This window comes from Agelaius phoeniceus, chromosome 5, assembly GCF_051311805.1.
Source record: "Agelaius phoeniceus isolate bAgePho1 chromosome 5, bAgePho1.hap1, whole genome shotgun sequence".
Lineage (NCBI taxonomy): Eukaryota > Metazoa > Chordata > Aves > Passeriformes > Icteridae > Agelaius > Agelaius phoeniceus.
Genome location: NC_135269.1, coordinates 4,525,711 through 4,552,652, shown reverse-complemented (window position 1 = coordinate 4,552,652; position 26,942 = coordinate 4,525,711). Strand labels below are relative to the sequence as shown.

At 40.1% G+C, this 26,942-nt stretch overlaps 1 protein-coding gene across 19 annotated transcripts in view; it reads right to left on the bottom strand.

Annotated features, from left to right (window-relative positions):
• MICAL3 (microtubule associated monooxygenase, calponin and LIM domain containing 3) overlaps positions 1-26,942 on the bottom strand; it is a 174,249-nt gene that overhangs the window by 77,726 nt on the left and 69,581 nt on the right. For 16 of the 19 annotated variants that reach the window (XM_077178155.1, XM_077178172.1, XM_077178158.1 and 13 more), the window contains exons 3-17: positions 23,231-23,438; positions 21,821-21,937; positions 21,011-21,112; positions 20,284-20,439; positions 19,654-19,754; positions 18,413-18,670; positions 17,742-17,857; positions 16,347-16,473; positions 15,743-15,836; positions 14,453-14,600; positions 13,007-13,203; positions 12,004-12,116; positions 11,462-11,524; positions 10,567-10,740; positions 9,469-9,561 (exon numbers count right to left, since the gene is read on the bottom strand). In XM_077178155.1, the coding sequence (XP_077034270.1) occupies positions 9,469-9,561; positions 10,567-10,740; positions 11,462-11,524; positions 12,004-12,116; positions 13,007-13,203; positions 14,453-14,600; positions 15,743-15,836; positions 16,347-16,473; positions 17,742-17,857; positions 18,413-18,670; positions 19,654-19,754; positions 20,284-20,439; positions 21,011-21,112; positions 21,821-21,937; positions 23,231-23,438 (2,067 nt within the window). The remainder of the gene's footprint in view (positions 1-9,468; positions 9,562-10,566; positions 10,741-11,461; positions 11,525-12,003; positions 12,117-13,006; positions 13,204-14,452; positions 14,601-15,742; positions 15,837-16,346; positions 16,474-17,741; positions 17,858-18,412; positions 18,671-19,653; positions 19,755-20,283; positions 20,440-21,010; positions 21,113-21,820; positions 21,938-23,230; positions 23,439-26,942) is intronic. The other 3 variants (XM_077178170.1, XM_077178164.1, XM_077178167.1) reach the window with 1 other exon arrangement.

Here is a 26,942-nt window from a genome sequence, read left to right as displayed (position 1 = left end):
TCTGCCCCAAGATTTCACCTGTACCCAGAATCCCCCAGTGCTCCAGGACACCAGATAGGCAGGGCTGCAGTCACCTGATGCCTCAGTGCACGTCTGGACTCCAGGAGGGCAGCCAGCTGACATGCCCTTTGCTCAACACTCATGGGCACATGGTCATGAGAAAATAAACGAGGAGATCTCTGCGAGACGAGGAAGGAGGCAGGATGTAAACAAACCAGCACAAAAACGAAGGAACACCAAAATGCCAGCCAAAAGGTATGACATTCACATGCACAACAGTAACAGAAGCTCTCATGTGAAAACTGGGAGGTTTTTTTCCCCAGTGTACTTTTCTAATGAAGTGCTACATTTTGACCCTCAGGGGCAAGAAAAAAATGGTTACATTAATTGTTATTCACAACTCTTCCTAGGACTGCTGCAGCCAAAATCAAACAAGCACATAGCCTTTCTCTCTGGCATTACCATCAAAAGAGAACTTTAAAATGTGGCTTTATCATGCACAAAGGGCCTTATTTGTCAGTTTATTTCTCCACAGTTCTGCATTCTCTAGGATTTCCTTTAAATATCTCAACCTGTACCTATTTGTTTCTCAGATTCTGTGTACAGAAACACATTTTAGGGTAATGTATTTTGATTTGCATAAAGAATGAATTAATTTCTTAAAGATGGTGGAATATGCAAAGTAAATACTCCACATGCCAAAGAGAGCAAGTTTAATGAGCCTGTCTAAATAAAACAAAGAACAGCAATATCAGACACTCACAGAAGCTGCCAGTTTTACTTATGCAACTTCACTGTCCTACTTGTTCTTATTGCACTACCATGTCAATACACCCTAGGCACAATATTTGACACCTCTGCTATTCTGGTCTTCCATATCAATGTTCCTAAAGTGTTGTGTGGTGCACTTGGTGACATGGAAAAAGACCTGGCAGGTGGCCTGCTATATAAGTTAGGACTATCACTGCAGTACCACACAGCCTTCAGCTAATTTGTTTGTGGAATACAAAAGTAAATGGACAGGAATTACAAACACGTGCATCAAGAAATCTGAGGTTGATCTGTCAAGAATGCCAGGGTGTAGCTCTGTATTACTAATTGTCCTCCAATGCAGAACAGAAAACTGGGTTCACACCCAGTTTACAGGAAACACTCTTCCCATTCAGATCCATTAACTGTACTCTCTACTTTCAAGCTGCTTTCTGTTCCACCTACTCCTTCCTACTAGATCATTTTCACTAAAACTGGGGCCTGTTATGAAGCTGTGGGCTTCTGTGTCATTGCAGACACGTGTATTCATTTTCTACTGCCTGTCAGAAAACATTCAGCCCACAAAAGGCTTTTGTTAGAACACATTCTGGAAGTTGCAACAGTTTTATTGCTGGCTCCCATTTATGACTTAATTCATTCAAAGCCTGTACTGGAATGTCAATTAATTTGTCAATATGAATTCAAATCAACCGGTCCTTTTGAGTGCCTATCTTTTATTTTCCCATGCTTCTGTATAATACTGAGCCATTCAGACAGACAGTTGAATATTTCATTGTTAAGAAGGCTTCAAAGTCTCTATACTAAATAATGCCTCATCATTTTTCCTTTTACTTTGGCCTGTAGGAGGCAAGATGGAATGCCAGTTGTTTAACCATCCAGAAAGCAAGCGGTGAACACAATGCAACCACGTTTGCATCAATTAGCACAAAACATAACTCTTCTTGTTCTGCTACAGCCACAGCATACTTCCCTAAAGAGGTGTAAGAGACAAAGAAGAATGAGAAGAACTCAAGTGCTCGACCTAGGGCAAAGTAAAAGCATATAGCAGACTGCTGATGAAGGCTTGTTATGCATTTCCGTGGGTGTCACACAGGAGGGATGGCTCCTGGCTGACTCTCAGCAGTTGCAGCGTGTTAACAGCAGCATCAGGATAAGTGTGCTTCACCACCCCCTGTATCTGACCTCTGGATTGCACACATCCACCACAGCTTTGTGTCATCAGCACCCATGCCATTTGTTCATGCTTTTTTACCCTTTCCTGTCTGGGCCTCAGATCCCCGGGATAGCCAGCACCAGGTTCCCTGAATCTCTGCAGGCAACAAATGATGAGCTTAAAAACAATCACAGACCAACTTCCTAATCAGAACACACTTTATCTGATTTTTCTTATGATGCAGGCAGAAAAGAAGCCACAACAAGAGCAGAAGTTTATTAAGAATAATTTAAACCTGGCAATAACAAGTTGGCTCCGATAGAGAAGTTTTTTTAAAAGTATATATTTATATTAGGTCTATAAACAACAACATAGTACCACAATGTATTCAAATTAGTGCAATAAAGATGGTAAGGCACTCAGTATAACTCATACTGTGATGTTAGTTCAGAGGAAGGAGATGGAGAGTTTAGAAGAAGTGGCAGGATAAATGCAGTAGAAGAGCAGAATTAAAGGTTTTAAAAGACATCAGTGTAACATGGATACAGATCCATCTGACTTGCTATGAGGCCTGGGCCAAGACAATTTTAGGGAAAAAAAATCATTCCTAAATGATTCCTAAGGAGAAAAAATGCCTCCAAAAGCAGATTACTCTGACTGAGTCTAACATCAGTTCTGTAGGACTTTTATCAGAGGATAAAAATTCCTGAGTTAAAAGAAGGAAGACTTCCATAAAACACAACATAGAAAATGGTCAAAACACACTTGGCAGTAGCTGGCTTTCATGACTGAACTAGGCAACCAAAAAGACACAGGACAAACACTTGGAGAGGTGACAGAAGGAAAATATCAAGCTACAAGATCCTGTGAGTGAAAACAAATTCCTCTACCTGGAAAATGAATCCCACACTATAGATTAGAAGGTAAAACTCAGCATTTAACTGCCTTTGTTTCTCCATCTGTAAGGTTGGAGAAAACCTTTCCTCTTTCATAAAATGTATCCAACAAAATTTTCAAAGGATTTTGAGACAAGGCAGGCAGCTAGCTATCACATCATCTGCTAATATTACACTGCAGTGTAAATGCAGGTTTTGCTCATGAAAAGAGCTTTCCTTGCCCATTCTACCCAGATGTTCTTTCCTGCATCCTTCTTGAATAGGCTGTTGTTCACAGCATGGCAGAAACTCCCTTTTTTGTTAGGACAGTTTCAAATGGGATCAGTAGGCAGAGCTGATCAATCTTGCAGATGCAGATACCACAGAGGCAGCAAAGAACGTGTGTCCTGGAGGCTGACAATAATTAGACCAGATAAACTGCAACATGTAATTAAAAATTTGAGAAATCAGCAATAAGGCAAGTCAAACTTTCTGCCAAACAATAAAACATGTCTACTCTGCTAAAAGGTAATGCTCCTCTACAGTTTATAGGCAAAGACAGCTCAGCTTCACCTCTGGGGAAATTAATTTGTACAATCCTTATGTGATGTCATGACAGCTCTATGGGACTGCAACTGCCTTTTCAGGACCTCTAGCTCAGGATTGATCAAGAAGTAGGTTTGAAAGTAGGAAAATTAAACAATTTTAAAGGATACAATTCAAGCACAATGACAATATACAAGAAGACAGAAATATTAGAAGGATTTCGGGAAATATGTAACTGGGACAACAAATACATGTGCACAAACATCTGGATGCACATTTATACAGTGTGCTCAGAACAGCTCTCATTGCTCCAGGTTCAAAGCCAGACTAAGAAAAGAGCCTGGTGTGGGAGAAACAGAAGGACCACAGTGGACATGTGAAGGCCACTACAACACTCAAAAGCCACTTCAGATAAGCAATCCTATGCAAGTTTAATGGATACAAGAGCAATTTTTCAGTCATACCTATTTAAACAGACAGTGGAGATGGAACAAAATTCAATTTTCTTTCCCTGCATTACTCCAAACTTTTAATTTCTACTTTGATGCATCCCAAAACTAAGAAAGGATACTGCGATAAAAAATCTGCCTACAGCAAAATCTCAGTCTCCAGTGGAGACTCTTCATGCTTCCAGTGAGTTAATGCTGCCTTATCTTCCTAACCTAAAAGATTGAGAAATCCCCATCAGCACCTGAAAGAAAGAAAACTGGAAGTGTATTTGTAAATAAGCTGTTTGGTAACTGAGCTAGTCATTTCTACAAGCAGCAATGAAGAGAAAGGGACAGAGCATGCAGAGGGAATCACCTGCTGCCTGGGATACGATGGAGAGGAGGATGGAGTGGAAGAAGAGAGCATGATCACTTTTTTGGGGCAGGTCCGAGAACGTTCCTTATGCCTCATCTTTTTTTAAAACAGAAAAAGAAAAAAAAAAATCATAATAATGGTAGAAAAGAGGTAACATTAGCAGTGGTTTGGTGAGACAGGCAAGAATGCATGAACTGAGACATGATCTTAAGCTCACACCTCTCTCAAATTAGCTAAAGCCACAGTGTATCTGAAGCTGAGAGACCCAAGTTTTTACTCAGAGCCACACAATCACATTTGACAGTCAGTGAATACAGATTTGTATCAATCAGCAATAAAACCAACAGCTTTTGAGTCAAGGTCTTACGATCAGTTAAAGGCAAACTTGGAACTCTCCTTAGCATAACTGGACTGCTCTCTTTGCTTCATGAAAAATTACTTATTGCTGAGCCTTAAAATGTTTAAAAATATCCATCCTGTTGACCTAATTACTCCTGCTTCCAGCTCATTACTAATACAATTCAAGCCTCAGTGTTCTGCTCCCATCTTCAGACCCCTCCTCTCTGACTTACAGACATTACACCATCTCAGGCAAGCTAAAATGTACTACATTCTGTTGGAACAGAAATCCAGCTGGTTTATAGATAAAATGGAGCTGTATTTAATAGTCTGCATGTTACACAATGCACATACATGTCCTCAGTTTAACACACCAGAAAACATGCCCATCTAGTGCTGTGTAGAGATTTTCTCCACCATTTCTTGTTTATTAATGAGCCTTCAGCCTGATTTTTCTTTTCCCGTTGAGTTCTCACCAGAGCATATCTGGAAATGGTTGCAGTGGGAAAAAACAAAATGCTGTGTACCCAAAGCCAGGGTTAGATAAGGCTCTAAAAAACTGCACGTGGTGTAGAGATATTACAGACGTTTATTACTGCCCTTGCAGATGAGCTAGCACTAACATCGTTTGGGGGCTCTCTTCCTTTTCAACAAAACAGTTAGATAAATAGTATACTCCTTTATCTCAAACAGATGCTAAAAGCAGCTTAAACTGAAGCATATGACTTTGCACTGCAGTGGGTGAGGAACATTTATATGTTGCTTCAAAGGTTTAGCTATGAAGTCACTAATTTCTAACTGAAAGCATGGCAACATTCTCAACCACAGAGCTGCTCATGGATTTTCATCTGTCCATGGCCAAGTTTGCATTTCTAATGTCAAAATTTTCACAAACTTGCTTATTTTTCCAAGGCAAATCTCAGAATATAATATTGGATGAATGCATGAAGTATGTGTTCCATCAGTCCTCCAGCAGAATGTACTTCTGAGCATGCAAAGAAAAGGTTGACTATAGGAAAGCAGAAAATAATCAACATACTTAAATAAAAAATTAAAGGTAAAAAAGCAGTATTTGCAGAAGTCATTGGTGTTTTAAGTTCTCTCCTGTTGAGGTTTCAGCTCTTGCTGCCTGTAGTCATCTCAGTCATCGCTTATCTTCAATAAACACAGTTCCAACAAAAGTACTGCAAAGTTTGCACTTCTGCCCTTTGTCACACTTTAGGGAATGGTCTCAAAAGAATAAGCAGCAGATGTCCAGAGGCAGAAAAGATGTGCACCAAAAGACATGGGATCTTCATCTTACAAGTATCTTTCTACACATCAAACATGATTTAAGCTCATGTATGACACACAAAAGCTGTTGCTGACAAGAGACCTACAGAACAATAGAAGACTGCTGAAGGCTACAAGATGAAGGTCTGGAAAACCAGGGCAAAATTCAGTTTAAAAGGCTTGTCTCTCACACTATGCCCAGTGAGATCCTCTTCTGGATAGCCCATATGACTTTCAATGGCTTCATGATCCTGGATGAGTTGCTCTTTCCCAGAAGCAGCCAAAATGGCTCAGAAAGCATAGAGAACATGATGGAAGATGTTCTTATACAAGCAGGCATTCATTTGAGGAGATTAACCACCACACCAGGAAACACAATCCAGCCTTTTTAGGTGATATTACTATAATATAAAAAAATATGTATTTCCACTGTGCACATTCACTTCTCAATATCTTTATGCATCATTAGATGCTGCCGTGGTGCTCATAAGAACACAAAACCAATTTTCACAACAAAAGCCAACATACTCAAAGTGTAACTCAATAAATTCAACTTTATAAACCACTTCACAAGGTATGCAGGCCACACAGAATGCTGGGAGGAGCAGATTGGTGAGGTTTTTAACCCCTTTGCTCTTTGGAAGGTATTGCCCTTCCAAGAGAGACAGCATTAAAAATCATGTGGAGAAAGTAAAAACTGCTTCAGAACAGATTCCTCCAGCATTTCACTCATTCTAGGAATTCTCTCTTAGCAAGATACCTCTACCTCACCCATACAACACACAGAGGCATCCTGCCTTACAAGCTCAAGGAAACTGCTCACCTAATATCTTAATGCAAGGGTAAAGCAAGATTCTAGATTTAAACTGGTAAGCAAGTACAGCTAAGGACCTTCACCTGACAAACACCAGCAGGCAATACCCCAAGGCACATGCCAATTTCTCATCAGAACTGTGGGTCCAACCCAGACCACTTCCTTTGGAATTCTCTTCCTTGGAACCACTCTTATGCTTTTGCAATATACTTTCCTCTTCCATGCAGTTTCCAAAAGACTGGAAGAACCAAACCTGTCAATCATACAACTGCCCTTCTCCCAAAGAGAGGATCTCAACTTCATTTTGCCAGCTAGTAAGAACATTAGGCCACCTGTGGTTTCTTTCAGTAACACCCAACACCTCCCCTTTGTCCCCTTAGGAGCTGCTTTGCTCCTCTGCAAAGCACTCTCCCCTAGAAGGTACTTGCTATGTGATATATTCTGTCAGTAGCAGAAGTTTCTGCTCCTGAACTTCAACACCTGTGCCAAAAGAGAAGCCTTTCCAAAAGCTTCATGAACAGCTCTTTCTAGCAAACATTTATCACCCCTAAAGAAATTGGCAGAAGCAATAGTAATCCTCTAGAGTATGAGCAGTGATAAAGTTCTGGAATGGCTGCCCGGGGAGGTGGTGGAGTCGCCATCCCTGGGTGTGTTTAACAAAGCCTGGATGTGGCACTGGGTGCCAGGGTTCAGTTGAGGTGTTGGGGCTGGGTTGGACTCAATGATCTTGAAGGTCTCTTCCAACCTGGTCATTCTGTGATTCATGACAGGTTCTGGTATTCAGCAGCACTTCTCTGTTGGCAGTCTGTCACCCAGGGATGAGCTACAAGCCAGAGTGACCAATGTCACCACAGAAGACCAGTCCAGCACCATCAAAAGGTGCAGTCTCACAACTATCAGGTTCTGCCTGCCAACGCAACCAGAACCAGAAATCTCAGCAGCCAGTTGAGGTACTGCTCCAGCAACAACTTCCTGCAGGAGGGGATTTCTGTCCAGGCTTGGCAAAGCTGGCTGCTTGGCTCAGTGGTCTCAGCTGTCTCTATACACGTCCATGGCTTTGAACAAAGGTAACCCATATTCTTCCCTTCCCCAGGGACACAGTGAGGAACCTTTGAAACAGGGACTCTGTCCGTGGGGTTTTGATCCTTCTGTACCCTGCAGATTTTGCATCCTTGAGACCCAGTTTTATACTTCTTCATTACAAAAGCACTGCAAATCCTGCAAGACATCTGGACCCAGGAATCAATCATCTTCTGCTGATGCAGTAGAACTAATCAGGGAAAGATCATCTCCATGTGCAACATTGAGAGGGAAATCATCCACACAGGGAAATCAGTGTTGAAAAAAATAATTTAAATCCTCTGAAAGTAAAATTGTTGCAGAAAGATTTTTCAAAGATATGCCCTACACTTATTCCTACACAGACATGCTATCAACGTCAAGGAACAGCAGAAGGATTTTTTCTTCCTTTTTTAAAATTTCTTTTGAGTTGTATAGTGCAGGTATAAACAACAAAGGAACCCAAAAACAATGCTCCCTGGTGAGGAGAAAAATCCTCAATAAAAACAGGAAATAAAACTTTGTCTTTTTTTTATCAATGACAACAGAAAGACAGCCAGTGCAATCCAGTTTTTCTTTTTCTAGGAGGTAATATAAGCAGTGCTCATCAACTCACTTAATACTGTACAGCTTTTTTGCTTCAGGGTTTTTTTTCTGCCTTAATAAGTATTCTTGAGAAATAAAATTTGCCTTAATCATGAATTATGTGAATCCATCTCAAAATGTTCATTAGCCTTTAAAGAAGATTTTGATGAGACAAAAGGTAGAAGAACAAACACTGAGTCAGGGAAGCAAAGCATCCTGACAATAATTTCCCTGGACTTAGGTCTTCTTCCTGGAAGAGAAATCTTCTGGATCAGGGCACCAGTCATGACATGCAGCATTAATTGTGCTGAATGCCTCAGACACAAAGATCACCATGAATCCATATTCATCAAGAACAGTGAATTTCCAAAGCAGTGTCATCTTCTTCCTCTTGACTCCAAAGTAGTACGCTCTGATTAAACTACAGCCAGAGAAAAGTAGATGTTTCTCCAAATTATGGCTGTCAGCAAAATACCTCTGAGCACTCTCAGAAACATGAGGAGGCCATTTGCACAGGGAAACAGTGGAAGCAGATGAAGCCAGTGAGGTTAAGTATCATAAAATGCCTGAAAAGATTACAGAAGCCTTATTTTTGGAAAGCACATGGCTGAAAGAAAAACAGCAGCAATGACAATGGCCCAAAACGTTGGAAAGAAAATAAAATTCGATACCAGCTGATTTTTCTGCTGTTGGTCCCTATTCTGTGTAAGAAAAACTAAAATGTACTGAATCCACAGTAACACAGGAGTCTGCAAAGCAACAAGTGTGAGAAGCTGGCAAGGAAAGCTGCATTAAAGCAAGGGAAACCACAGGAAAGTCTCCTGCAACTACAGAACACCTAAGATTTCACATAGGAATAGCAAAACTGATAACCAATTTTACTATTTATATGAAGGAAGAGCTTTAATATCATAGATGATAAGACATCTTTACCTCATAAGTTTCCATAATTGGTTACATGTTTCTCTTATTTCTAACAAAAGAATCTAGAAATTCTATAGCAAAAATTTCTGCTGCAACATCCATGAAAGTCTTGATAAGTTGAAACTAGCATAAGAAGGCAAGGAAAATTTGATTAAATATTTTTTGAAACATTAAACCATACATCATCACCAAAGGGAGATGCTGACTTTATTCACTGGAAGTTATTTTAAGTAACAGACTCAGACAAGGTGCTGGAAAAGGACTGGCTTAAAAACACAACAGTGATGGGTGAGGAGGTGCATTGTAGTGAGAATGAGTTTCTTTACCTGTTTCCACTGGGGTATGGGGGCAAGCCGGCCCTGCTCTCGTCTGCTGGATGGTTGGCTGTGGACACGCTCTTGGTAAGGCAGGACAGGTGGCTGCATGCAGGTTGTAGGGAAGGTGGGACCAAGGAGGAAAGATAAAATAGTGAAGGAAACTCAAAGAAAGCCATAGGAATGGAATACAGAATAAGACAGACAAACATTTAAGAAAAAAAATAGGGGAGGGGGGAATTCATTTAGCAAGTAAAATATAAAAAGGAAAAAAACCATCCAAAAATGGGAAATTTCACATATTTTTGGACCTTTCCTTTCACTTCATTGTTTCTTCAAATCATTGGCTGAGTATGCCAGCCAATGTGTAGCAGCTGAAGAAACATTTTATGGTGTGGATAGACACGGCCATTCTGATTATGTTACACTACTAATGCTGATATGTAGTGTGGCAGAGACAAACCTGAGCTGGCTTTCAAGCAGCCAGGTCAGGTCCCACTCACGATGTGGCCATGGCACAGAGCTTGGCACAAGCTCTCGGGATGGACTCATGTAGCAGAGCAAGGACTCTGGCACTTAAACCACACTGAGCCTCATCCTGCTGACACTGCACTGCCAGCAGCAGCTTGAAGTGACTCAATCTAACTTCAAAGACAACTAGCCTGCAGTTGCAGCAGCTCAGATACCATCCTAGAGAACAAATGAGCCTCACTTGGAATGACACAAACACCCTGATTGCCAAGAAACTCCCAGGCATTTATCTGCTGCACATACACACGTACAAAGCTTAATCACAGTTCACAAGAACAAACAGATGTAACCTGATATGAAAATGTTCAAATCAGAAATCAAATGGTTGTTCTTAAACAGCATAAGGAGAACATTCCTGGAAAGCTTTTAAAGAGCAATAGTAGTTGTAAAAGAAACTCAATTGCTGGTCTTCTCCACCTGTACTTGTAAAATTTAAGCTTTGGATAAACTTCACTCTTCTTTAGGAGAGCCTTTGAAGTAGAAAAGCAACACTAGCATCCAGTCTTGAGGAATGCATGCTATCATCCATGGTTTTCCTCTACAATTCCAAAACAAAGGGGTTTATTATCCATCTCCTACCTGTCTTCGTAAGTGTGAGGACGGCACTGGTGCATTCTCTTCAAACTTGGCCAGCAGCTGGGTTGCCATGGACTTGACTTTGTTCTGATTCCCAATGGCAGCATCAATTCTCCTCTCTGTCAGGGCACTCACCAGTGTGGGCCTCTCTTCTCTGTAGCTTCGTGGGAGGTCCTCCTAACAATCAGTGACATCAAAATTTAACAAGATACAACCAGATCACCTTCTCCTTTCTACCCCTTTGCTGTGAAAAGTCTCTTACACTATAGATAACAAATCTCTTAGCCTCACTTGAAAGCTCAGATTTTAATTTCCTTTGGCAAGTCATCAAATGTTCTGTTAAACTTTACTGATCTTTTCCATCTTATTTGATATCTACCAAAAAGACCTCAGCTGAAACATCCCTGTGAAGCCCTTGACATAAACCAAAGGCTCATCTTCAAACAAACCCAAAGCACTGAATTTTAATTCACCTGTACCCATTTGGCTACAAACACTGAATTTGAAAAACTGCCTTGTGGGCATACTGGAAATGTATGCTTTATGCACAAACCAAAATTAAATTTTAAACATGTGTCAAGCTTCTGACAATACCACACGACTTCACTGAGAAGTTTTGAGTGTTGATGCCCTCACCAAACCATAGTAATTTGCAGTAAAAACAGAACATCAGGGAACTGCAACATTTCATTGGTTATGTAGTATTCTTTTATAAACATTAGTAAAACATTTGCACTAAAGATACCATGAAAATGTAACCTCTGAAGAAGAATTAAATTTTATCTAAAAAATCCTATATAATCCCTGCCTGGATACTAAAAAAATGAAAGAACTGAAGTGGGGAAAATGGTACCTACCATTTATTTTGCTCCCTGACACATCTCACTGTAATACTTACATCCTCAGATTGGCTGGTTTTCCTCCTCTTTCCTGCACCATCCAGTTCCTTTTCTTTTTTGTCCTGAAAACAGAAGGAGTAGGGGAAAGAAAACAAAAATAACTCTCACACCTCTCTGGGTTGAGATAAGTGTCATCAGTGCTCCTACATCAGTTTAGTTCCAAAGCTTATTTAATTCCCTGTGCTCATTCTCTATTTGTTTAAGAGTTTTTTTCCTAGATACTCCTAAGGGCATTGTAACCTTCAATTGGAAATTCTTCAACACTTTCAAATCTCAAAAAACTGAGCAACTAGCTATGTTCCAAGAGAAAATATATGCCCAAATACTACCACAAGGCTAAGCTTTTAAGACTGAAATACACCTCTGAGAGTACATACTACAGATGTAATTTTACATTCATAAATGTCGTGTATCATCCCATACCAAGAGCTGGTGAACACATGGTCTCTTGCAAACTAACAAACACTAACCCCTGCATTTTTAGCACCATGCTTGGACAGCAGGCTGCTGTCCAAGTGCCTCCAGGGCTGTGCCTGGTTACCTTGGGAGTGCGCTTCCGAGAGATGCTTTGTCCCAGTTTGCTGAGGAAGGAGATGGGAGACTTGGTACTGGCAATCAGGGCAGCCTTTTCCTCTGCATTCAGCTCCAGGCTATCTGTTAGTGACAACAGGCACAACAAGGCAATGCCATGAAGTTCTTTTCTGTGGTGCTGTAATTAAATACTCAACTGAAGGACAACTGATTATTTTTAATGTAACAATCTTATTCTTGAATTCTCTGTAAAAAATTACTAATGTCTAGAATTAATGCCTTTCTCAGCTATTCTGCTCTTTCCTTTTGCCCAAAGCAGTTCTTTCAGGGTTTATAATAACCCATAACAGATGCTGTGTTTACTCTATTTACTTTCACGTTTAAAGAGCATGATTTAAGGAACATGAACATCAGTATTTTTAAAAAGAGTCCAGAATTTTAGAAATAATACATCATACATACTATATTTTTAAAACGCTATTAAACCAAATTTTTCCCCTCACCAGAGAGAATCATGAATTAAGATCATCAGTAATAAAGAGCTGTAACAACATTATCAATATTTAAAGACTGGCCATATTAATTTGGGTTAGGTAATTACATCTTTCAGTTCTGATCAAAGATGCTTTGTTCCTCAGTGGCCTGAAGTTAGTCTCACCATTCACAGATGATAAATAGGTATAAAACTCAGCTAGTGTTTTGAAACTACCTGTTCAACAACTACTAGCAAGGCACATTAGCTAAGACAAACAAGAGTAAGAATGCAGAAAATTCATCTAGTAGTGCTGAAGTGAACTTTTGAGGACATTATTGTATATTAACTCCTTATTTTGCTCCTGCTGCTGCTAACATGGTTTTTATCAGCACCAGTAACAAGTCAACATTTGTAATGTAAAGCTACAGTGAGTAACTACTCAATGTGCTCATGCAGAAGCAGCATGAAGGTAACTGAAGCACACACATTCACCCTGGAGCAGCCTTTAAATCCCACAGAAGTGCCCCAAACTGCTTACCACTAGAGGGGATGGTGTCTTTGAACATCTCATAGAACTGTGTGAGGTACATCACCATGGACAGCTTATCTGGCTCTCCAACAGATGCCATTTCCTTTCCAGTCATAATGGGAGAGATCCCAAACTCTTTCTCAGCGATGTCAAAGGCCAGTTGGTTGTTCTTCTCCACATCATGCTCATCCAAGGAATCAAAGTCTCTGCAAAAAAGAGGCCTTCAGTTTCTACTGAATCAAGTAGAAATCAGCATTCTGAAAGAACTCAGACATCCACTTTTTTTTTTCTCCTTTGAAATCTTAATTTTATTTGCCACCAGCATAGCAAAGCTGATGCTACTTAACTACAGTGAACTTTGGTTCAAATATATGCTTTTAAAATTTGTTTGCTCCTCCTAAACACCTAGACTTTTCTTCTTAAAAAGCATCATCCTCTGAAATACATCTCCATTTCCTTCTTTGCTGAAAGACTGTATGGTGTCCCCTACAGAAAATCTTCTGTGTACTTGGAACTAAATGAAATCTTGACTTTTTGTCCCCTCTTCTCTTGACTGATCATATTTTTGTCCTGCTGGCTTTCTCCAAAACTTGTATAACTATATGAAAAACTATTGCTTGTAGAGAGTTACATGAAGCATTTTAAAAACTGTTTGAACTCTCCACAAGCTATAAAGGTATTAAACAGTGTAGCTCAGGTTCACTCAAGTACACCAATATAGAAGTAATTCAGTGCATATGGATCGGTATAACTGCACAATTTTCAGTGTGTTTTACAGTGGATTATGTCTTCAAGTACAGCTCTAGAGTTTACTTTTTCTGATGTCCTTTTGTGAAGTTGGAGACATTTCAGATTGAAGTACCAGAATCTTTGCTATCATCACTTTTTGCAGCCAGTGTTTTCCCATTCTAGAATCTGGGCACTGTTTTACCCAATATATCACTGAAGAGGACACCTCTGCCATTCACCCAACCACCAAGTCAGTGTGCAAACAGTAACAACCTCTTTATTTAGGCTGTGGGTCACTATTTTAGAAAGAGCAGCCTGAAAGTCTTTGCGAAGAGCTGCTTTGTTAAACAGGAAATTTATAAAGGACCGTGCAGAGACTTGTTCACAAGAGATTTAACTGAAGCTATGAACTATTCCTTACTCACTTCACACATAAAATCTGTCAGTCAATAATGCTTTCCAGTCAATACCAATTTGAAGCTTAATTCTGCCAAGTCATCCAGAAGGGAAAATGACAACACATTTATTTTCGAATTCATCAAGCTATCATAACCTTCCACTCTGCTAGTGAATCACTAGATGTTGGTTTCTCACAAGTTTAATTGAATTCATTTCAATCTATTTCTTCATAAGTCACAAATGCACTGCCTCCAACTGCATATTATTAGTTCCAAACAGCACTAATTTCCTGCTCTTCCCAGTGATTTGAAGCAGCCTATTACTCACATTAGGTCTGGACGGTATCTGTGGATAATGGCACACAAAGCTAAGCCACTTTTCCATGACATTGTCAGATCTGTCACATTAACACCAGCATATCCATCAGTCTGCCTCTGGCACCAACTGAGCAATTTACTAGAGCGAGCTACGGACTCTGTAAAAAAAATAGCACATTTCAAAATAGAAATTAACAACAGCTCAAATTCTAAGTACAACACAAACCCCATGAATCAACAAGCAAAACCTTAATATAAAAAACAAGCTCCTTCTACAATGGGTAATGGAGGACAGGATTCTTATTTTCTTTTAAAAATACTATCAATATCTATTTTGAATCCAAGAAAGTATTTTTAATTTGCTGGAAAGTAATTATCTAAGTTGTAACTTGCCAGACTTTTCACCCTAGCTATTGTAAAAGAGCCCCAGGAAATATAAAACAGTTGCAAAGGCTTGTTAAAGATGATCAAAAGGACATACAGTAGCAATGCTCTCTAAAGCCCAGATATACCATTTCTAGTGGAAGAACAGACAAATGTACTTCTGTAACTTCTTCTTCTCCCTTGAAAACTTTCCTTTAAAAGCACTGACCTATTCTGACCTTGTCTTACCAGAAGATCTGATGAGATTGCAGCCTAAAGGGACATGGCTGCAGGGCAAAGAGCAGAGACTACACAGCTCTTCAGCAGTGAAAGGGAGGCTTAGCAGCAAAGAGCCACTCTGGGAATCCCAAAACACTATCTGGGCATCCAAGACAAGGCATGCAAAGGGAAAAGTCTGACATAGCCCTCAGGGTAGAGACAAGGAGACAGCTACTGAAATGCTTATCACAAGGCATCTACTCTCAGAATAATGCAAGCAAAGTGAGGTTTCATTTAGTTGAGAGATGAGACAAAGAAAAGGAAAGCAGGAGCATGCAAGACTGCACAAGCAATACCTCCTGATACATTTGTAAGAGTTCTGAGTCTACTGTTAGAGTGAACTCAGTCCAGGCTTCTGCACTTCAAGCAAGAGCATTGTTAGAGATAAAGGAGGTGAAAAGAACTGCCTATACAAACAAATATGCTTAGAAAATTAACAGCACTATAAAGCAAGGGAAATTAAGCAAACAAAAATAAATTCCCATGCTAATGGAAACCTGAAAAATTGTAAGCTCAGACTGTTGACAAAACAATTACTGGATACATTTTCCAAATTAAAAGAATGGTTAAATAATATCCTACAGCCCTGCTGTTCTCTACTTCCTGCACTCACCCAGCTCCAGAATACCAAAAGGAACAGGACAGCAGCCAGGCTTACCATTTCGAGTCAGCTTTGGTGTCCTGGAGTTCACAAAGTTCTCTATCTCCAGGTGAATGTCTTTCAAATCTCCTGTATTATACAAGTGGCGTACCTAAAATGAGACGCAAAAACATTTAAGATGATGAATATGCCATGCACCCCAGACACACAGAGAAATAACCAGGAGACAATAAGAAGACATCCCAAGGTACAAAAAGGAAGCTGAGTACATGTAGGTAGCAAAAATCCTATCCCAAGAACCTCACAACAGCAAGGAGCAGCTCACCAGTGCTGAACAGTCCAGCTGACTGCTGCTGCTTAGTGGATACCAAATTGCAATGACAGACTGCTAGACTGGATTATTACAAAGAGAATGCACACATAGAAAACACAAATTTATAGGTTTCCTGTACTATTATATCACACTTAAAATTATCAAAATCAACCATTCCTAAAAAGGAATTTGTTCAAGTACAAAAGCCTACTCTTGACTGATTCAACTGCCTTTCACTGCTTCCATGCTACACACACATCACTCTCTGTTCCCAAAACACTGGCACAGCTTCACCTAAGGAAAGCCACTGCAGATTGCAAGCACTCAGGAGCACCGTCTGTGACTTACCTGCTGTGGCCTCAGGAAGTTGACGTTGATATTGGGATATCGGGTGGCAGGATCAATGCTGTAGTGGCTGAAGTTTTTACTCACGTTCTCTGGGGTGGTCTGAGGCAGCAGCCTATAAATGCTTTCCCTTGGGAAAATAACACAAAAAAAAGTTTGGGGCTTTGTTTTGGTTCATCTGTTTTGCTTAGGCTTTGTCGTGGTTTGGGGTTTTTGGTTTGTTTTGGCTGGTTTGAGGTTTTGTTCTGTTGTTTTTTGTTTTTTTTTAAGAGATGCATCACTACTACTATGGCTAAGTAAACTCTGGGGAGATAAACATTCAAATCAGAAATCTAACCACTTCAGACGCTGCATAGCTAACAGTCAGCATAACCATATTAAAATCTGCACTTTAATACAACTACAGAATTCGAAAGGAGGGCAGAGAACAACACACTGAGCAAAACTGAAGGGGCTGCCCAGTACAATAAAGGCATTGAGATACAGGAAGGGCTCAGGAAGAGGGGCCACCAAGGGGACTGGAGCATTTGTCCTGTGAGGAGAGGCCAGGAGAAATGAGTCTGTTCAATACGTGGAAGAGACAACTCAGGGAAGATCTTACTGCTGTCTGAAGTGGCTAATGGAAAGGTGATCAAGTCTGGCTTCAACAGCAACATTATTTTCCACACTTTTTTAAATTCAAACAAATGGAATTTAAAGTATGAACTGTGCCACTGCGCAATTTTAGAAATTATACTATGGGTCCTGATGTTCAGAAGGTGCAGTTGCTGAAGTTTAAAATAGGACCTAAAAACTGTTGCTTTTACTCACTCCCTCTTCTAATTACCCGAGTTCTATCTCCAAGAGAGCCCCTTGAGTCAGGGGCAAACTGATTAACACATCAGGAACTCAACACTTCAAAAGAGACAAGATGCTGTTTGGCTTACATGAAACAAAGTAACCAAGGACAACATGAAAGATAGCAAGTCACAGCTTCCTTACAAGGAAATAATAAAAAGTATTCACAAGATAATAGGAGACAGCAAGAACTTTTGTATCTGGTACTTTAAAGGCATCTACATCTTCATCTGGCTTGCCACTGAAGGGCTGGTGACATTTAGTCAGGCTCACTTTGTCCATGCAATGTCAATAAGCACCTAAAAAAAAGATTCCTCATCTAATCTTTTAAAACTAGGACCAGGAATAGCAACATTTCTTACTCATCCATACACTTCAGTTTATCAACTCCTTTGAAATTTTTTTTCTTTAACTGAATTATACCCTCATACATTCTCTAAAAAAAGTCAGAGTCTGTATCTGCCATTCTGTCTACAAATTTGTACTAAAAGAAACTGTAATGAATGATGAGATGTTGGAGGATTGGATTAGAACTGTAAATGTATTCACTTTCTCCATTACCTCTCTGCAAGGACTTCCAAAGGACTGGCTCCGAGCGACCAACTTCGTACCATCCAAGCAGAGTCCATTGCAGCCAAAAATCCCCTGGCTATTCCAGTTCCCATTGGCCAAAATGGCTGATATTAGAGGTTACCAAAGGAAAAAAAAGCAGAGAAAGGAAAAGCATCACTTAGGGAAAATCTTAAAGAAGTATCAAGTACATATTCAGGCAGTAATCTGCTAGGAAATTGTAACTCAGTAATTAGCTACAAGTTCCACTCCCACTGGGCTAGAGGAAACCAGATGTACAGTGAGCAGCTCAAGAGCTCTCCCAAAGCCAGTGTTCCTCTATTTCCAACAGTAATTCATAGCCTGGGGTGCCTTAACAGCTTCTCTTCAAGACAGCACTTTTTAAACCAGCTACAAAATGCTAACTACCAGCAGACCCACAGTAGGTTCTGTAGAGAGTCAACAAGAAGCAGATGGGACAGACAGAACTTCAGAAAAAGCTCTGCACACATTTTCTTAAGCACAATCATTACCACGCTAAAAATTCTGTTTTCCCAACACTCCCACCCTTCCTTCCAACCTCCCACTTTCTTCTGTAACAACCAGCAGCTTTCCTTAGAGTGCCTCTCTGTCAGGCAGCACGGATCTCAGCGGCTGGTGCTCATTCAGAGCTGACCACGCACCTCCAGGAGGCTGTCCCCGACCAGCGCCACGAGGAGCTGGTGGCCGTTCTGCTCGCGCACCAGGGCGGCGTTCTCGGAGGCGTACATGCACGTGAAGTCAAACATGGCCACGTCGGGCTGCCCGTAGTGGTTGATGGCAAAGTCCAGCGAGGGCAGCTGCTGGTTAGTGGAGAAATCTGCTGCCTCCCGGGCATAGTTCAGCAAAGCCTCCTGGTCCACGTTCTCCCGGGACAGCAGGACCTCTGTGTCAGCATGGTCCTGCCAAAACCGGCACCGTTAAAGTGCTGTAGTCAAACTCACCAGTTTGTTTTAAGATTGGTATATATTGTAGCTGGCATTAAAATTCTGACAAATCTACTCATACAAATTTGCCTGCTAATTTCTTTCATTCCTAGCTGTGTTAATGCTTCCAGGAGAAAATCTATTGTACTTGCGGGGTTCCCCATGGCAGGAAGGAATGATGAATCTGACTCCATGTTCTCAGAAGGCTAATTTATTTTATATTAAAGAATGCCACACTAAACTGTACTAAAGAATACAGAAAGGATACTTACAGAAGGCTAAAAAGATAATAATGAAAACTTGTGACTCTTTCCAGAGCCTTGGCACAGCTTGGCCCTGACTGGCCAATAAGTCAAAACAATTCACATGAAACCAATGAAACAATCACCTGTGGGTAAACAATCTCCAAACACATCCCACAAGTGAGCACAACACAGGAGAAGCAAATGGGATAAGAATTTGTTTTCCTTTATCTCTGAGGCTTCTCAGCTTCACAGGAGAAAATCCTGAGTGAAGGAATTTTTCAGAAAATATGACTGTGACAAAAATATATAGATCTTTTATTCCAGACAGTAATCAGTCCTGCTTGCATTGCTAACTGTGAAAGGGCTGAGAAACTTTTGAGCATTTTTCATTCCCATAAAATAAGGGAAGCTCAACTAAGCTATTAAACGTTCCTTCAGCGTATTTTATCTTAGCATGAGCAAAACTCCCAAATCTACAAAAGGAGACAAATTTGAAAAGGATAGGTTTTGTAACACTCGTCTGATGGTTTAAAATACTTCAGAAGGGCATTAACTGCACTTTTAGAACACAATTACATTCATGTTCTAAAATAACAACTGTATAAAAACATTATGTGATGGAGGAAAAGCTTATTTTCCTACTTTCACCTTACCAAAAGTAAATTATCACCACAATTTTAGCTTACAGAGAATACAGGAGAAGTTAATACGCACATGCCGTATCACTCCTTTATCCAGCAAGCTCTGCTTTTTGGCAGTCATGACAAAGTAGTGTGTATCATCCTTGTAGTAGACAATGTTCTCCAAGTCAATGCCTTGTGACAGAACAAAAGACATGGTAATGAAGGAACAAGTTAGGAGTCATGTGCAACAGAAGTTCTACCAGAAGAAAGTAAATTGAAACTGCATGGTTAGAGAGAATGCCAAGCAACTTTCTACCATGGCTCTGGGTGACTTTAAAATCTGAACTGTCAACAAAAACACAGCATATTTCACCTGCATAAAACTACTTTTAAAAAATCCATTTATCATCACTCTAAGGTTTGCATTCAAATGTGGAGTGCAAAAAGCAGAACGCTGGATTCATGACCTCTTCCCATTTAGGGCTTTGATTTCCTGAAAACCATAAATTCTCCATTTCTGAATCAAAATGACACACATCTGCTTTGTACAGCAGAACAGCTACAGTATACAAAAATAGGTAATCATATTTCAGAGGCAGCCCTGACTGCCTTGCACAAGATGCTTGTTTCTTGGTTAAACACACAAATCTGAGCTGCAAAATCGCAATTATAAAAACAAATAGTTTATATTTCACTGGAAATCTGTCAAGTGCTGGCAAACCTGTGGCATCTCGGAGATCCTGGAAGAACTTCTGGTTGAAGATGAAGGCCACACCGCTGATCTCTTCTACTTTGGCTTCAGCTGTGGTGTTGCGATTGATGAAGTTTGCTGTGATAGCGATTGCAAGCTTGCCACGGAATTCCTTTCGGCGAAACCCTGCAGGAAGGATAAAGTGGCAATGCTGAAAAGCAAACACACCTTCAGAGAAGGATCAGCATGCCACAGGCAGGTACACTCACAAAGTAAAGGGAGAGAAGGGAATTGATGAGCTACAAACTCCTCCAAAGAAAGAAAGAACAATTGCTTCATCAGAACAGTGTTGTTTAGGGGAAAAGCTCCCCACCTGTCTCTCATCTCTGTTCCTAAAGCTGAAATTTCCATTAAAAAAAAAAAGGGATTCTCTGCTACACAGAATAATACTCAACACCTCACTTCTTACATCCAAAGGTAGGAGTGACACTACTTAACTAAAGAACAAAATGTAGGAAAAATTATCCAGATCAAAAACTCTTATGTCTTTATTAGTGTAGAGGAAGAAAACCAAGACCACCCATATCTCTGCTATAAATGGATTTTTACATGGACTTTTAATCTCCCAATCACTTGTCACCTGTCCCTATCAGACTATCAAGTGTCTTTTCAGATGCTGATTGGTGTGTTAAAGGCCACTTTTGTTCCAACAAATTTAAGAATAACTTCTGTTTGGAGGTGAATTATGAACCATTACCTTCTAAGGTGTTTCTCCTGCCATCCCCTCCAATGATTACTTCAAACTCATACTCAGACACTGGATGGGTTTTGGGATGGACCAGTGCACGCCAACCTATTCCTGTAGATAAACTCCAAGTTAGTGACAATATAAATGGCAATAATAATAATAGCAAAAAAAAAAAGATAATAGAAATAATAATTTAAAAAAATAGTTCTTACTATCAATAAATCCTACAACACATGACCAGTCAAGAAACCCTGCAGGACAGCTACACTGATGACAGGGCTATTCCTGAACTCTGCAGCAATTCCACATGAATCAGAGGCAGACACAACTCTGCTAAAACTCCCCTAATTCCTTTAAGGGCCCCTACAAACTTCTCTACTGCCTATACAATTAATAAAAAGCCAAACTACAAGTAAGCTACATCTCCTGTGGTGATCAGAGAACAGGTTTCACAGAGATACCAAAAGCATTACAAGGATCATTCACCAATATAGTGAATGCAAAGAAAGAGTTGTTTCAAAATGTTATCAAAATGTTATGTAATAGGCTTAAGTACTTTAGAAGCAATTACAATTTACCATGTCTTGGTCTACTTCTGTGCAGTCCTTCTGGTGACTTTGTTTCATACAGTAACTAATTTGGATTTGCCAATAGAAAAAGCAAATCCTACTAAAAATCCAAGCAAAAATGGATTAATAACTATTCTTATTAATGGAGCACGAGGAAAGGACTTAACATCATAAGCAGAGTTAAGGAGTGTGTCCTGTGTATCCTACCATAACTTCCCCCATCTCTACTGCCCATTTCAGTGCTACTTGCTTTCATTCTCCTGGTCCTCTGGAGGGTAAACAAGCCCCCGGAACTCCACATTGACATGGATCTCTATTCCCAAGATCAAGGCAACCTTCAAAAGGATCAGCTGGAGCTGACGGATACCTGCAAAGGAAAAAGCAGATGATAAAGAAATAGAAGGAAAAGAAAAGAGCCCAAGTGCCCATGTCTGTCTGTGTGACATTATTGATACCCTGACAAGGGCCAGCTGCTACTTTCCTCTTCCCCACATGAAATGCTGGAGTTCCCAGCATTTGCAGATGAAAACCCAACCCAACCCCAATAAAAAGTAATTTTTTAATGTTTCAGTCCCCTAACCAGCAACAAGGGTAACAACCAGGACACGAGCTGCAGGAGAGGGAGGGAAGACAGCACAGGCAGGACTGCACTTGTCACAGATGGCAGAGAGCCACTGGATCAGCCTGGCTGTAACACTGACTGCACCTCCACCCCAGCACCTCTGGGTTACTGAGGGCATAGAAAGCTCCCCGCCACCTCTTCTCTTCAGGTAACTTTGGCAATGAAAATGAAAATTACAGTGTGCAAACTCAATGAATTTGAAGAAAAACACCTTACTGTTATATTTCAGCTACTGAAATGAAAAAATCCTTCACCTAAACACTAAATTTTAGCTGTGCTGATACACAAAAAAAGATAAAATGCATAAAGACAGGAAGAATAAAAATGAAAATAAATTAGAGGGGAAAAGCAATCTGCAAGCTGAAGTTACAAAGAAAACTTCCAGTTTTACCATTTGTTGCCAAATTAAAAAAAAAAAAGACAACACAGACTGGTGGGCAACACCTGGCTGTGCCTTGTACAGTCAATTTTGGGGAAGAAAAAAGAAAAGAAAAATAACTCCTACTCCACCAAAGCATTCAGCTTTCAAAGAGGACTGATTTAACAGAATATAAAAATCATCAAGATTATTCTCAGTTTTAACACAAACATCTATTTAATCAAAACCTATCTTCATCACTCTCCTGAAAATAAACAAAGCCACAAACTGTTCCTCTTTTCTCCAGACTGAAATTCACAAGAATGTTCAAAAGCATGCACTAGTTTTTCTTTACAAGTTGCTAAAGAGAAACAGAACAATGTGGCAGCTGCAGCAATGTATCAGCAAAAACCAGAAAAATTATCCATTAAAAGAAAAATAACGTTTGAGCTTTAAGTGTACTTTTCAGTGTAGGAAGAAGCTATGCCTTAGGAATGTCTAAGAGATGACAGATAAACACTGCATGTTTTAATCTCATGACTAGCCCAGAATGCACAAAGTAATGCTGAGCTGCACCACAAAAACTGGAGAGCAGGGACTGTGTGGGCTGAATTTTCACCCTCACCTTCCTCCCCCCAGGAAGAAGCAGTGCTGCTGTGCCCAGCCCTGCCTGTACTTACTGATATGGTCTATGGAGCCTGCACAGAATTTGCCGTAGAACTTTTTGGCGCCGAGGCCCCTGAGGTCGTGGATGGTGAAGGGCCAGAGGTGCAGCACGTTGTTGCGGGAGAAGGCATCCCTCTTCTCTATCACCACCACCTTGGCTCCCAGGAAGGACAGGTCGATGGCTGTGCGAAGGCCACAGGGTCCAGCCCCAATTATCAGACACTGCAAAACAACCAGCACTGAGTAACTGCACCGTCCTTGGAGGAAATGGATGTCGGCAGCAGCTTCCGAGCATCCCATGGCTCTTAGGAAGAAGTGCTCTTGGTCTGAAACATAAGCTGAAATTTCACATCAGTCTGTTTCTACCTGCTAAGTTCTGCCATTGATAAGCAGAAACCACAACCTGAAAATGAAGTATATTGCAAAGCAGTGAAAAGACTCAGGAAGCAGGCAAGTCAACTGTGTGCTTGCAACCCTTGCTCTAGGAAGAGCTGCCAATTCATACTCTCCAAGCTACCTGGAGAACAGCAATATTTCTGAAGGCTTCTCCCTCCCACATTGCACTTTTTTTCCTTAAAAAAAACAAAACAGAAAATCAAAACAACCCCCAAAAAACAAAAACAAAACCACTGACAACTTTTCCTCTCATCTTCCAAACACTGAGCTGGCCTTTCTTAAGAATATCTTCAGTAGTATTGCAACAGCTACAGCAGACAAAGACACTAATGTTTTTATAAACACCATCATTTAGAGCAACAGAATAAAAGAGTAGCCAAGTCAGAGCACAATATTTTATGCCTTTGGTGGTGCTTTGGGGCTTCTACTACTGCAGCAAAGGAGACGTCAGGGAAGTAGACATCATGTAAACAAAACCTTTGTGTGATCAGACAAATCTTTTCTCCAACCTAACCTTTGTCATATGAAAGGTCTTTCACCTTCCCTTATCTTTTTCCACTTTACTCACAAACACCATCAGATGCTAATAAACAACTTGAGAATGTAAAATACGTGCGTGTCTAGTGTTGAAGTACCTTCTGAGAACAGAATGATGCAGCAAAATACTTTCCAATTAAAAACCCAAGATAGTCAGGAGACACTTTTTACCCACAGGAACTGATGTCCACAGAGAAAGCGTTGGTATGTGCAGTCACATAAACACAGTACACAGTCCATTTCTTCATCGTTACTGTACTTTGATTTCTACCGAGTAAACCAGAGACCTTGTTACCCAAGTGGCTGCTGCTGCTACGTGATTCTCTTCCAGATCCTTATGGCTGCACAAGAAAGCTCTTTGAGAAACTCTTAATTATGCCAAAATTTATCTATGAGCCAGTGTTCTGATAAACAACCAATCCCAAAAAGCAAAACTTGGTGTTTGGTGGTCATCCCCATCTGACAATTTTTACAGGCTGCCACGTTCTCACCACTGGGGCATAAACTCTGCAGGCACCATGAAACTGCAAATGTAAAGCCTGAATGATGGCAAACCAATTACAGCAGTGATGATATAGCTATTGACATGCAAATTCCACGTAGGACTACTGAATAAGATAAGGAATCACATAAATCTGAGGGCAGAGATCCAAGTCTAGAGGAAAGGGAAGGGAATAATAACACCACTGCTTCTTTAGTGGCTTCAGGAACCTGAAAGCATTTGGGACAAAAGGCACACCCAACCTCTGAGCTAATAAATAACTAAATAAAATTGTATATTGAACAGGTAATCTTGAACAGGATCCTCAGTTAGATCTATATTCTTCCAATTTTAATATTGCTTTCTTTGTAGGTAAGTGTAATTCCCAAACACCCCTTGTCTTTCTTTTTAAAAAATTTTCGGAAAATTAGCTCAGCACATTATACTTATTCACGTAATAACTACAATCTTCAAAGAGCCTGGATTTCAATAAGCAACCAGAACACACTGAATTGGGTGATTTTCATTCTTTGACAAATTTCCACATATAAAATATTTATGAGGGAGTACACAACAGCAAAGGAATTGTACTAAAATCAGACTATTCAAACTCAGTTTTCATGAAATTATAAGCTAGTTGCCTGCAACTTTGCCACAGGAACTTTAAAGTTTTTTATTCTCTCTATCCTTCCTCCCTGCTCTCATAGTAGGATGTGGTTAAAAGCACTTAGGTTTTGATTAAGATTCTAGATATTCTGAATGTAAAATACTCAGACAAGTAATTTATGGTCAAAGTTGCCTTTTTTTTAATTCCATCACAAAACCATTAAATTATGTTGTTATAAAACATAAATTCTAAGCACAATTAAAAATAGAAAATATTCCTTTCCACTTCTAATGCTTCTTCCAGTGTCAGATATCTCATAAAAACCCACCTTCTGGTACTCCCAGTCAGCAGTAACTCCATGACATGCCAAGTACAGCCAAATAAAGGCAGCTACTGTTATTCCTTGTTCCCTTTCCCCTCAGTGACTCCAAGCAATTGCTGCAATTCCCTGCACTGAAGCTGTCTCACCCCTCAAAAACACTTCTTGCTCAAGATCTTTCAGAGAGATTATATTAAGTTTCCAGTAACAATGCCATGGTAATGGAACAGCAAATGCAAACTGAAATGCTGTATTCTCTGTATAACCAATGGAGAGAGAGCACCATTTGTAACTATTTACATTTGAGCAACCCATCATGTTCAAAACACTTTCATGAACTCTGATTATCTGAATTCTGGTTAGCCTGGATGCTGGCCATGTGCACAAACTGGCCAACTCCAGGCACAGCACCTCATCCCTGAACAATTTTTAAATGGGCAATTAAGAGCTATCCTACAAAGTATGAAAACTTCAGAACTCATTTATGTTCAAGTGTACAGAAGCCAGGCTCCCTAAAGAAATTACTGACTTCTGTTCTGACATGGATAAAACCCTAATCTTTATTTTAAATTCTATCATCTCCACATGCCCACTTAAATCTCTGTACCTTTTAATCAGCAGTTTGCAAATTACATTAAACATTAGGAATATAAAGCCAAGTGAGTTAGGAAACATCAAATCACACATGACTCAGTTTTCAAAAGGCCTCTGCTTTAAACAGTTATGATTACCTCTTAGGAGTAAAGTAAATTTAAACATTTAATGGCAGATACTATTTGGATAGGAAACAAGAAATGAATAGAAACGTATATGAAAAGATAAGAGGAATACATGATGAAATTTGATTTAAAAAATATGTTCACTGCAGTCATTGCCCAGTCCCATCACAGTGGTCCTTCACACCAACACCAGCAAGTTCTGAGGTTTTTTTCTCATCATTCAAAGAGGGACAGTCCCACATGACCTCATGAGCCTCTCTGTTTATGTCACCACCACCCCACCACATGCTACTTTTACAATCACTCTCTTGATCCCAGCTCTCCAATTCCATTCTCACTCTCTTTAACTTGGCTTTGGTGTGTGAAATAGGTTAAGCTTTTGGAGGATACAAAATCCCTAGCAACTTCTTCAGTCAAACATCACTCCCAGGATGCTTTACTCCTTTTATCCACTTTATAACTGTACTTGAAGAGAGGTTTTAAAGACCCTTGCTTACATGTATTTACTCAAAGCATACCCTCTTCCGATGACTTTTGAGCCTCAGTACTCCTCTGGATCTCCAGTTATTCTTTCAGAGCACTATCTCAAGGACTCCATTTCTTTCATTCCTCTCACTGCCAACTTCCCAGGGGGCTTCACCCATGATCTCGTGCAATCTTCCTCTAT